This window comes from Scomber scombrus, chromosome 11 (assembly GCF_963691925.1).
Source record: "Scomber scombrus chromosome 11, fScoSco1.1, whole genome shotgun sequence".
Lineage (NCBI taxonomy): Eukaryota > Metazoa > Chordata > Actinopteri > Scombriformes > Scombridae > Scomber > Scomber scombrus.
In genome coordinates this window covers 31,573,097-31,586,971 of record NC_084980.1, presented here as the reverse complement: position 1 = coordinate 31,586,971, position 13,875 = coordinate 31,573,097, and the positions used below count along the sequence as shown (strand labels likewise).

The following is a 13,875-nucleotide window of genomic DNA, read 5'->3' as shown; positions in this document are numbered from 1 at the left end:
TAATAACTGAACCGTCTCTGAGCAGCTCTGCAGTGTTTGGTGAATGATTGCAGTAAAAACACTAAAGCCCCATTGCATTGTGGGAGTTTGCCCTTTATCACAGTGGTTCTCAAAATAAGGTGCAGGGACCCCTGCAGGGCCTCAGCTGATAATACTACTTCAGACACTAATATTACTCTTAATGTTAGTTGTTGTTTTATTGTTTGTGTTTTTATTCTTTATTCTTTATTCTTTCTATTTGCTGCTGTAATAATGTATATTTCCCGCTGTGGGACTAATAAAGGAATAATTCATCTTATCTGATGACCAGGTGTGATCTACCTGTTCATGAGACTTCAAAGTAAAACGTTCAAGACTTCCGTTTCACACTGAGTTTGAGTTTTAATTTGAAATGTACAGCCGGAAGTTGTTGCAGCTTATAAGAGCGTGACCTTCCTCTCACGGTGAGATCTTCATCATCATCATACAGACAGCAGCATGGCGGGACGGGACCGAGTGGCTCACCTGCTCCGGCAGCTCGCGACAGCGGCGTAAGTTCTACTCACGTGCACATTTAAAAAAAAGATCTAACGCGACAAACGTTCTGAGCTCAGTTGCACGAGCTGCGGTGACGTCACTTGTTTTTCTGTAAGAGCTGCACAAGCACGAGCAGAAAGGCTCTAAAAAGTGTTTAAAGTTAAAATATAAAGTGTTTAAAGTTTATTATAAAGTGTTTAAAGTTAAAATATAAAGTGTTTAAAGTTTATTATAAAGTGTTTAAAGTTAAAATATAAAGTGTTTAAAGTTTATTATAAAGTGTTTAATAAACTGATCAAAGTTCTATGAAACTTCTTATATAACTTTTTATATAAAAGTTCTGAATACAGAACAAAGTAAAACACTGCAGATCCACATCCAGGTCAGATTTAAAGGGTTAAAATGATAAAATAAACGTATGAATAACTTCACACATTCTTCTTTTGTGGACCCAGCATCAAATTTCTGCTTTTAATCCATTTAGAGAGAATATATTAGAGGATTATGGTAAAAATGTCTAAGTGGTGTAACCATAAAAACTTTGTACCAAATAATTCAACTTGCTTAAAAACAGTAAATAGTCAATAACAGACCATATCAACTAGTTTGGCTTGATCTTACATTATAACTTTATATTAAATGAAGGTAATGGAATACAATTGTTCTACATATTACATTTACTCTGGTAACCATGGAGACCAGGAACCATTTACATGTTTTAAATGAAGTCATTATTAGTATAAGTCCACTTAAATACACTGTAGGTGATAAAATATGTCATATGTATCATTCTTTTGTGGTTACACCATTTGACATTTTCAGGAGCATTCAGTCTTACTTGTGGTAAAAAATGGTGCAAATGTCATTTCAAATGATATAAAACCAACAAAAATACTAAATGTACATTTTAACAAACCTGATGCTGCTTTTAAAACTAGTTTAACTGATTTATGAATTCATCATCTTACCAACACTTATTATCACTGAGCTTTATTATATAAACCAACATGTGACAAACATGTAACAGTCACATGTTAAACTGTTTTATTACACCAACAACCTTCACATTTCACCTAAATTCACCTTTCAGCAGCAACACGTAATAACTGATATCTGACCCCAACTCTGAGACTATAAACACTGTTTGACCCATTTTCAGACTTTGTTTTATGTGATTTGCTGAAAGTGTGAAATGTTCCTTTATGTTTGAGACTCAGCAGATGTTTAATAATCAATCTTTTCTTCTTCTTGGTGAATCAGTAGTTTTGTGTTTCACATCTTATTAATAATAAAATCTGTGTTGTTATAAATGTTTAAATCAGTTTGAAGGTTTTTCTGCAGTCAGAGAAGTTTTTGATTATATTGATAAATGTTTTTGTTTGTGTGAACAGATGCAGATGTCCGGCTCACTCCAACACTTATCACCAAGGTAACGGCTCTGTCATTAAGCAATTATCACCATGGTAACGGCTCTGTCATTAAGCTCATTTCACACCAATCTTGAGATGTTTTATGGATTTTTGGACAATCTTCTGCTAGTTAATCAGTTTTGATGATTTATTGTCTGATTAGCTGCAGTTAGAACGAGGTGGGGGGGGCGAATATGAACCACAGCATGGGTCACAAACACAGACTGTGTATAAGAAATGGACGTAACACCCGTGACGTCACCCATTGGTTTGTGGACTGCTGCTCGGAGGCCAATAGTATCGGATCTGAGCAGCGCCATATTGAAAATTTCAGGTGCATGCTGGGAAAAATAAAAACAGGGATTCTACTTATATGGGCATCAGGAGGAGCATGAGGCGCCCTCCTGAACCTGTGAACCAATCAACCTGTCAATCAGGACGTAGCCACGCCCTAATGCATACCCTGCTTTATCGTCACATATAAAATCAGGGAGGCCAAAATGTCCCAAATGAACATCATACTGCATTGAAGAAGGCTTTAAACTAGCGATTGAGACCATAAACACATTTTGAAAACGTTTACTGAGGTTAGAAATCAAGTGAGAAGTTGGTGAATTCTCCATTGACTTGTATAGAGACGGAAGTCCTTTTGACACCAAAACGGTCGCCCCCTGGTGGCCTTTTGATAGAATGCAGTTTTACGTTACTTCCCTGTTGGCTTCATTGCAGAGGACCAGAACTCCCCATCTGGTGACACAGTATGAATAATATGGATCAATATTTTATATTTCTTGTGAAGGTGCAGCAGCAGAGACTTGCACCGTCCGCAGCACCGACTACGCCTTCGAGGTAAAAACACTAAAAATCATCGTCAAGACATAAAATACAGAAAGTTAAAACTCTTAACATCATATTTTACTTTTTTTACATTATTTAGTAGCTTGTGTACTTATTATTTATTATTTATAATTTATTCTTTATTCTTTATTATTGAAGCTCTTTCTGTTTTTCTACTGAAGGAACTTCTTATCTGAACTAAAAACAGTCAGGAGGACTTTAAACTTTAACACTTAATAATTCAGTTTCATAAGATCTAAAGTCCAGAAAAAAACATTTTCCTGAATGTAGTTTCATAATTTCATAATTTTTTTTATTTTTGCATCAGTGTGCTGTCAGATTGATTGATTGGTTTGTTTTTGACAGATGGCGAGCTCTAACATCAGATATGGAGAAGGAGTCAGCAGAGAGATCGGCATGGTAACCAACCTTCATCAATACTTAACTGAGATCTGTAGTTTTTCTAAATTACAGCTTTTCTGCATGAAGTCGTTTAATTCTTGACTTTTAATAAAATGAAATACATTATTTAAGCTGCAAAAATCAAACAGTACAATATTTGAGGAAAACGTCAAAGTTCTACTCAAAGTCTGCGTCAGTCAGATGAAACAACTTTCTGACGTTCTCTGATGTTCTCCGGTTCTCCTGCAGGACCTGCAGAACCTGGGAGCTCGTAACGTGTGCCTGATGACCGATAAGAACTTGTCTGGTCTGCCGCCGGTGAAGTCGGTCCTGGAGTCTCTGGTCAGGAACGGAGTCAACTTCAAAGTTTACGACAACGTTCGCGTAGAGCCGACAGACAGCAGGTGAGTCACAGGTGCTGCTCTCTGATTGGCTGTCAGTTCCTCCTGTTCATACTGACCATTAGAAGATCCCTTCATCATGTTTACTGTAATGATTCCTCCTGTTCATACTGACCATTAGAAGATCCCTTCATCGTGTTTACTGTAATGATTCCTCCTGTTCATACTGACCATTAGACGATCCCTTCATCATGTTTACTGTAATGATTCCTCCTGTTCATACTGACCATTAGAAGATCCCTTCATCGTGTTTACTGTAATGATTCCTCCTGTTCATACTGACCATTAGAAGATCCCTTCATCATGTTTACTGTAATGATTCCTCCTGTTCATACTGACCATTAGAAGATCCCTTCATCATGTTTACTGTAATGATTCCTCCTGTTCATACTGACCATTAGAAGATCCCTTCATCATGTTTACTGTAATGATTCCTCCTGTTCATACTGACCATTAGAAGATCCCTTCATCATGTTTACTGTAATGATTCCTCCTGTTCATACTGACCATTAGAAGATCCCTTCATCATGTTTACTGTAATGATTCCTCCTGTTCATACTGACCATTAGAAGATCCCTTCATCATGTTTACTGTAATGATTCCTCCTGTTCATACTGACCATTAGAAGATCCCTTCATAATGTTTACTGTAATGATTCCTCCTGTTCATACTGACCATTAGAAGATCCCTTCATCATGTTTACTGTAATGATTCCTCCTGTTCATACTGACCATTAGAAGATCCCTTCATCATGTTTACAATGGAAGTGATGGAGGACTAAACCCACAGTCCTCCTTCTGTGGAAACATGGATTTAAAAGTTGATCTGAAAGGAAAGAAAGAAAGCAAAAAAGAAAGGAGGAGGATGAGGGAGAAGAAGAAATAAAGGAGAGAAAGAACTACAAGCAGGATGAAGAGGAGGAAAGAAAGAAAGAACAAGAAGGATGAAGGCGAGGAAAGAAAGACTGGAGAATAAGGAGGATGAGGGAGGAGAAGAAATGAAAGAAAGAAAAGGAAAAGGAGAAAGAACAAGGAGGAGGAAAGAAAGAACAAGAAGTATGAGAGAAAGAAAGGAAGAAAAGGGAGGAGAAAGAAAGATTAAGTAGAAGGAAAGACAGAAAGAAAAAAGAAATCACCTACTTTAAACACTCGTCTGTGCAGCTGCAGTGATGTTTGATGTGTTTGATGTTTTACGTGTTTTCCAGTTTTAAGGAAGCGATCTCGTTTGCTAAGAAGGAAGCGTTCGACGTGTTCGTGGCGGTGGGCGGCGGCTCTGTGATCGACACCTGTAAAGCAGCCAATCTGTACGCGTGTCACCCCGACGCAGACTTCCTGGACTTCGTCAACGCTCCGATCGGGAAAGGGAAGCCGATCACTGGAGCGCTGAAGCCGCTCATCGCAGGTAACCATGACAACCGCTAATCATCAATTATTATCAGTCAATTATTGTGATAAAATACAAATGTTATTTTTCATTAATGACATTTGTATTAACTTTGTTCATTTAAATGAATCACATTCAGTTTATTATTATTTGTATTATGATGTAATTGTTGTTTCCTCTTCAGTTCCTACGACAGCAGGAACCGGCAGCGAGACCACCGGAGTCGCCATCTTTGACTACGAACCTCTGAGAGCAAAGACAGGTTTCACATGTTTTATTATTATTATTAATTATATTATTATTTATAACATTATTATTTATAATATGGAGTTTATCTCAAGATGTTTCTTAGTGAATAAATGTTAAGGTACAGCAGCTGCTTCATGATCAAAGTGATAAAAAATAAATACAAATAAAATAAAATATAAAATAAACAATCAGTGTGTAAAATAATCTGTAATTATATAAATCTACAAAAACATCAAGTCCTTATTACTGGGAGCTGAGCCGTTGTACAGTCTGATAGCCTCAGATTAGATTAGTTTATAATGGTTACCATGGAAACGCAGCCTGCAGTGATTTTATTTATTGGAAAAAGGCTGAGCTGTGATTGGTTCTCTGTGTTCAGGTATCGGCTCTGAGCTGAGCTGTGATTGGTTCTCTGTGTTCAGGTATCGCCAGCAGAGCCATCAGACCCACGCTGGGCATCGTGGATCCTGTTCACACGCTGAGCATGCCGGCTAGAGTCGCTGCTAACAGCGGCTTCGACGTGCTGTGGTCAGTCTGTCTATCTATCACCTGTCTATCACCTGTCTAACACCTGTCTATCACCTGTCCAACACCTGTCTATCACCTGTCCAACACCTGTCTATCACCTGTCTAACACCTGTCTAACACCTGTCCAACACCTGTCCATCACCTGTCCAACACCTGTCTATCACCTGTCTAACACCTGTCTATCACCTGTCTAACACCTGTCTATCACCTGTCCAACACCTGTCTATCACCTGTCCAACACCTGTCTATCACCTGTCTAACACCTGTCTAACACCTGTCCAACACCTGTCCATCACCTGTCCAACACCTGTCTATCACCTGTCTAACACCTGTCTATCACCTGTCTAACACCTGTCTATCACCTGTCCAACACCTGTCTATCACCTGTCTAACACCTGTCTATCACCTGTCTAACACCTGTCCAACACCTGTCCAACACCTGTCTATCACCTGTCCAACACCTGTCTATCACCTGTCTAACACCTGTCTAACACCTGTCTATCACCTGCCTAACACCTGTCTATCACCTGTCTAACACCTGTCCAACACCTGTCTATCACCTGTCTAACACCTGTCCATCACCTGTCTAACACCTGTCTATCACCTGTCCAACACCTGTCCAACACCTGTCCAACACCTGTCTATCACCTGTCCAACACCTGTCTATCACCTGTCTAACACCTGTCTATCACCTGTCCATCACCTGTCTATCACCTGTCTAACACCTGTCCATCACCTGTCCATCACCTGTCTAACACCTGTCCATCACCTGTCTAACACCTGTCTAACACCTGTCTAACACCTGTCCAACACCTGTCTATCACCTGTCTAACACCTGTCCAACACCTGTCCAACACCTGTCCAACACCTGTCTAACACCTGTCTAACACCTGTCCATCACCTGTTTAACACCTGTCTAACACCTGTCTAACACCTGTCTAACACCTGACCATCACCTGTCTAACACCTGTCTAACACCTGTCCATCACCTGTCCAACACCTGTCCATCACCTGTCTAACACCTGTCTAACACCTGTCTAACACCTGTCCAACACCTGTCTATCACCTGTCTAACACCTGTCCAACACCTGTCCAACACCTGTCCATCACCTGTCTAACACTTGTCTAACACCTGTCTAACACCTGTCCATCACCTGTCTAACACCTGTCTAACACCTGTCCATCACCTGTCCATCACCTGTCTAACACCTGTCTAACACCTGTCCATCACCTTTCTAACACCTGTCTAACACCTGTCCATCACCTGTCTAACACCTGTCCATCACCTGTCTAACACCTGTCCATCACCTGTCTAACACCTGTTTAACACCTGTCCATCACCTGTCTAAAACCTGTCTAACACCTGTCCATCATCTGTCTAACACCTGTCTAACACCTGTCCATCACCTGTCTAACACCTGTCTAACACCTGCCCATCACCTGTCCATCACCTGTCCATCACCTTTCTAACACCTGTCTAACACCTGTCTAACACCTGTCCATCACCTGTCTAACACCTGTCCATCACCTGTCTAACACCTGTCTAACACCTGTCCATCACCTGTCTAACACCTGTCCATCACCTTTCTAACACCTGTCTAACACCTGTCCATCACTTGTCTAACACCTGTCTAACACCTGTCCATCACCTGTCTAACACCTGTCTATCACCTGTCCATCACCTGTCCATCACCTGTCTATCACCTGTCTAACACCTGTCTATCACCTGTCTATCACCTGTCTATCACCTGTCTAACACCTGTCCAACACCTGTCCAACACCTGTCTATCACCTGTCCAACACCTGTCTATCACCTGTCTAACACCTGTCTATCACCTGTCTAACACCTGTCTATCACCTGTCTAACACCTGTCCAACACCTGTCTATCACCTGTCTAACACCTGTCCATCACCTGTCTAACACCTGTCTATCACCTGTCCAACACCTGTCCAACACCTGTCCAACACCTGTCTATCACCTGTCTAACACCTGTCCATCACCTGTCCATCACCTGTCTAACACCTGTCTAACACCTGTCCATCACCTGTCTAACACCTGTCTAACACCTGTCTATCACCTGTCTAACACCTGTCTATCACCTGTCCAACACCTGTCCATCACCTGTCCATCACCTGTCTAACACCTGTCCATCACCTGTCTAACACCTGTCTAACACCTGTCTAACACCTGTCCAACACCTGTCTATCACCTGTATAACACCTGTCCAACACCTGTCCAACATCTGTCCAACACCTGTCCAACACCTGTCTAACACCTGTCCATCACCTGTCTAACACCTGTCTAACACCTGTCCAACACCTGTCCAACACCTGTCCATCACCTGTCTAACACCTGTCCATCACCTGTCTAACACCTGTTTAACACCTGTCTATCACCTGTCTAACACCTGTCTAACACCTGTCCATCACCTGTCTAACACCTGTCTAACACCTGTCCAACACCTGTCCAACACCTGTCCATCACCTGTCTAACACCTGTCTAACACCTGTCTATCACCTGTCTATCACCTGTCTATCACCTGTCTAACACCTGTCCAACACCTGTCCAACACCTGTCTATCACCTGTCTAACACCTGTCTAACACCTGTCCAACACCTGTCCATCACCTGTCTAACACCTGTCTAACACCTGTCTAACACCTGTCTAACACCTGTCCATCACCTGTCTAACACCTGTCTAACACCTGTCCATCACCTGTCCATCACCTGTCTAACACCTGTCCATCACCTTTCTAACACCTGTCTAACACCTGTCCATCACCTGTCTAACACCTGTCCATCACCTGTCTAACACCTGTCCATCACCTGTCTAACACCTGTCCATCACCTGTCTAACACCTGTTTAACACCTGTCCATCACCTGTCTAAAACCTGTCTAACACCTGTCCATCATCTGTCTAACACCTGTCTAACACCTGTCCATCACCTGTCTAACACCTGTCTAACACCTGCCCATCACCTGTCCATCACCTGTCCATCACCTTTCTAACACCTGTCTAACACCTGTCTAACACCTGTCCATCACCTGTCTAACACCTGTCCATCACCTGTCTAACACCTGTCTAACACCTGTCCATCACCTGTCTAACACCTGTCCATCACCTTTCTAACACCTGTCTAACACCTGTCCATCACTTGTCTAACACCTGTCTAACACCTGTCCATCACCTGTCTAACACCTGTCTATCACCTGTCCATCACCTGTCCATCACCTGTCTATCACCTGTCTAACACCTGTCTATCACCTGTCTATCACCTGTCTATCACCTGTCCATCACCTGTCTAACACCTGTCTAACACCTGTCCATCACCTGTCCATCACCTGTCTAACACCTGTCTAACACCTGTCTAACACCTGTCTAACACCTGTCCATCACCTTTCTAACACCTGTCTAACACCTGTCCATCATCTGTCTAACACCTGTCCATCACCTGTCTAACACCTGTCTATCACCTGTCTATCACCTGTCCATCACCTGTCTAACACCTGTCTAACACCTGTCTATCACCTTTCTAACACCTGTCTATCACCTGTCCATCACCTGTCTATCACCTGTCTATCACCTGTCTAACACCTGTCTATCACCTTTCTAACACCTGTCTAACACCTGTCCATCACCTTTCCATCACCTGTCTATCACCTGTCTATCACCTGTCTATCACCTGTCCATCACCTGTCCATCACCTGTCTATCACCTGTCTATCACCTGTCTATCACCTGTCTAACACCTGTCTATCACCTTTCTAACACCTGTCTAACACCTGTCCATCACCTTTCTAACACCTGTCTAACACCTGTCTATCACCTTTCTAACACCTGTCTAACACCTGTCCATCACCTGTCTAACACCTGTCCATCACCTGTCTAACACCTGTCCATCACCTGTCTAACACCTGTCTATCACCTGTCTAACACCTGTCCATCACCTGTCTAACACCTGTCCATCACCTGTCCATCACCTGTCCAACACCTGTCTAACACCTGTCTATCACCTGTCTAACACCTGTCCATCACCTGTCTAACACCTGTCTATCACCTGTCTAACACCTGTCCATCACCTGTCTAACACCTGTCTATCACCTGTCCATCACCTGTCCAACACCTGTCTAACACCTGTCTATCACCTGTCTATCACTTGTCTAACACCTGTCCATCACCTGTCTAACACCTGTCTAACACCTGTCTAACACCTGTCTAACACCTGTCTAACACCTGTCTAACACCTGTCTAACACCTGTCTGTCTGTCTGAGTCTGTGTTCAGTCTCTACAAACACAATAAATTAATACATTAATATAATATAATATAATATAATAAATAAATCAGGTTACCTGTAGTATGAATCGTGGTTACCATGGCAACAGGTATGATCTACTGTGTATTTCCTGCAGTCACGCTCTGGAGTCGTACACCGCGCTGCCGTACAACGAGCGCAGCCCCTGCCCCCCCAACCCCATCAACCGGCCCGCCTACCAGGGCAGCAACCCAATCAGTGACGTCTGGTCCCGTCACGCGCTCAACGTGGTCGCCAAGTACATGAAACGGTAACAACACCAGACCCAGCCAGGACCTGGCATTATTATTATTATTATCATTATTATTATTAACTGAACGTTAGCATCAATAAAACATTAAGGGATCCAGTCTGTGTTAAAACCAGAAGTTATGAAAGCAGCTTAATGATAATGTGTGTGTGTGTGTGTGTGTGTGTGTGTGTGTGTGTGTGTGTGTGTGTGTGTGTGTGTGTGTGTGTGTGTGTGTGTGTATGTGTGTGTGTGTGCAGAGCGGTGCGGGATCCTGAGGATATGGAGGCTCGGTCCAGCATGCATCTGGCCAGCGTGTTCGCCGGCATCGGCTTCGGAAACGCTGGAGTTCATCTGTGGTGAGAAACTGATTTATTATTATTATAAATATAATTAGTTATTATAATGATTAATATTATTATAATATTATGTTTATTGTGTGTGTGTGTCTTACTGTGTGTGTGTTACTGTGTGTGTGTGTGTGTGTGTGTTACTGTGTGTCTTACTGTGTGTGTGTGTGTGTTACTGTGTGTTACTGTGTGTGTGTGTGTGTGTGTTTCAGTCATGGGATGTCGTATCCAATCGCTGGGAACGTGAAGACTCACACAGCTGAGGGTTACAGCGTGGATCACCCTCTGGTGGTGAGAACAAGAACTGCAGTTTATATTTAATGTTGATTTAATAAAAGTTTTTTCATACTTTGAGCTTCAACATGAACTCTGACATCTACTTCCTGTCAGACAGGAAGTAACGATGACTTCACTGGAGTTTAATGTGATTTGTGTGTGCGTGTGTGTGTGTGTGTGTGTCTGTGTGTGTGTCCTCAGCCTCATGGTCTCTCAGTCGTCCTCACGTCTCCGGCCGTCTTCAACTTCACAGCTCCGATGTGTCCCGAGCGTCACCTGGACGCTGCTGAGATCCTCGGTACCTGTCCACCTTTTTTCTGGATGATAAAGTTTGAATTTGACTCCCTGGTTTCCATGGTAACGGCCTATGTGTTGCGTTCAGGTGCAGACATCCGGCAGGTGAAGAAGGCGGATGCCGGCGCCGTCCTGGCCGACACGCTGCGTCACTTCCTGTTTGACCTGAAGGTGGAAGACGGACTGGAAGCTGTCGGCTACAGCAAGGACGACATTCCTGCTCTGGTGAAGGGAACCATCCCTCAGGTACCGGAAAATACCGTTAACTTACCCGTTAATACCGTTAACTTACCCGTTAATACCGTTAACTTACCCGTTAATAACGACCCGGTTTACCGGTTAATAACGACCCGGTTTACCCGTTAATAACGACCCGGTTTACCCGTTAATAACCATCCGGTTTACCCATTAAGTGTACATTAAGGGTACATTAAGGGTACATTAAGGGTTCATTAAGGGTATATTAAGGGCACATTAAGGGTACATTAAGGGTACATTAAGGGTTCATTAAGAGTACATTAAGGGTATATTAAGGGCACATTAAGGGTATATTAAGGGTACATTAAGGGTATATTAAAGGTATATTAAGGGTTCATTAAGGGTATATTAAGGGTATATTAAGGGTATATTAAGGGCACATTAAGGGTATATTAAAGGTATATTAAGGGTTCATTAAGGGTACATTAAGGGTACATTAAGGGTATATTAAGGGTACATTAAGGGTATATTAAAGGTATATTAAGGGTTCATTAAGGGTATATTAAGGGCACATTAAGGGTATATTAAGGGTACATTAAGGGTATATTAAAGGTATATTAAGGGTTCATTAAGGGTACATTAAGGGTACATTAAGGGTACATTAAGGGTTCATTAAGAGTACATTAAGGGTATATTAAGGGCACATTAAGGGTATATTAAGGGTACATTAAGGGTATATTAAAGGTATATTAAGGGTTCATTAAGGGTATATTAAGGGTATATTAAGGGTACATTAAGGGTTCATTAAGGGCACATTAAGGGTTCATTAAGGGCACATTAAGGGTTCATTAAGGGTATATTAAGGGCACATTAAGGGTACATTAAGGGTTCATTAAGGGTACATTAAGGGTACATTAAGAGTTCATTAAGGGTATATTAAGGGCACATTAAGGGTTCATTAAGGGTACATTAAGGGTATATTAAGGGCACATTAAGGGTACATTAAGGGTTCGTTAAGGGCACATTAAGGGTACATTAAGGGTTCGTTAAGGGTTCATTAAGGGTACATTAAGGGTTCATTAAGGGTACATTAAGGGTATATTAAGGGTATATTAAGGGCACATTAAGGGTACATTAAGGGTATATTAAGGGTATATTAAGGGCACATTAAGGGTACATTAAGGGTATATTAAGGGTATATTAAGGGCACATTAAGGGTTCGTTAAGGGTACATTAAGGGTTCATTAAGGGTATATTAAGGGCACATTAAGGGTACATTAAGGGTTCATTAAGGGTTCATTAAGGGTACATTAAGGGTATATTAAGGGTTCATTAAGGGTACATTAAGGGTATATTAAGGGCACATTAAGGGTTCGTTAAGGGTACATTAAGGGTTCATTAAGGGTATATTAAGGGCACATTAAGGGTACATTAAGGGTTCATTAAGGGTTCATTAAGGGTACATTAAGGGTATATTAAGGGTATATTAAGGGCACATTAAGGGTACATTAAGGGTATATTAAGGGTATATTAAGGGCACATTAAGGGTTCGTTAAGGGTATATTAAGGGCACATTAAGGGTACATTAAGGGTATATTAAGGGTATATTAAGGGCACATTAAGGGTTCGTTAAGGGTACATTAAGGGTTCATTAAGGGTATATTAAGGGCACATTAAGGGTACATTAAGGGTTCATTAAGGGTTCATTAAGGGTACATTAAGGGTATATTAAGGGCACATTAAGGGTATATTAAGGGTAAATTAAGGGTTCATTAAGTGCAGTTTGAAGGATTGTCTTGTTCCAGAAGTTTGAACTCATTTATTTAACTTCCTTTCAGGAGCGAGTGACCAAGCTGTCTCCCAGAGAGCACACGGAGGAGGACCTGAGCCAGCTGTTTGAAGCCTCCATGAAGCTCTACTGATTTTAATATGAACACTAAACACTTTTAAATGTGAGCTGATCTGTGGTCTGTTCTGTGATGAGCTGCAGTTCCTCTAACAGCCACTAGATGTCGCTGCTTCTCTTTCTCACGCCAGCATCATGAGTCCGTCCTCACTTTGTGATTTTAGAGGAAATAAAAACATATTTACATGTTGATGTTGTCTGTTGGTTCAGTTTTACGTTAAACATAAAGTTCAGATAAATAAACATGTTGATTGTTTTACTGGTTTTAGATGCTGGATCAGTCATGTGACCAGATGCTGGAGAACAAATCAAACATGGATGAAAACAATCAGAACATTTGATACTCAAAGAAAACAAGAAGCAGAAAGAGAGAAGAGATGTTTGACTGTCAGATCACATTCATACAGAAACATGTCAGTCTGGTTCATTAACGAAAGCAAAGAGACGTCTGCAGAGCATTGATCCAATCAGGAGCCTGTGTGTGTGTGACTGTGTGTGTGTGTGTGTGTGTGTGTGTGCCTGTGTGTGTGTGTGTGTGTGTGACTGTGTGTGTGTGTGTGTGTGTGTGTGTGTGTGTGTGTG

At 41.7% G+C, this 13,875-nt stretch overlaps 1 protein-coding gene across 1 annotated transcript; it reads left to right on the top strand.

Annotated features, from left to right (window-relative positions):
• The first annotated feature begins 413 nt into the window (after window positions 1-413).
• Window positions 414-13,485, top strand: adhfe1 (alcohol dehydrogenase iron containing 1). The gene is made up of 14 exons (XM_062429595.1): window positions 414-530; window positions 1,908-1,945; window positions 2,725-2,774; window positions 3,129-3,182; window positions 3,414-3,568; window positions 4,770-4,966; window positions 5,133-5,210; window positions 5,620-5,725; window positions 10,138-10,290; window positions 10,530-10,628; window positions 10,832-10,910; window positions 11,097-11,193; window positions 11,278-11,435; window positions 13,226-13,485. The coding sequence occupies exons 1-14, from the start codon at window positions 478-480 to the stop codon at window positions 13,307-13,309; spliced, it is 1,401 nt and encodes a 466-aa protein (XP_062285579.1). The 5' UTR covers window positions 414-477; the 3' UTR covers window positions 13,310-13,485.
• The last annotated feature ends 390 nt before the right edge of the window (window positions 13,486-13,875 follow it).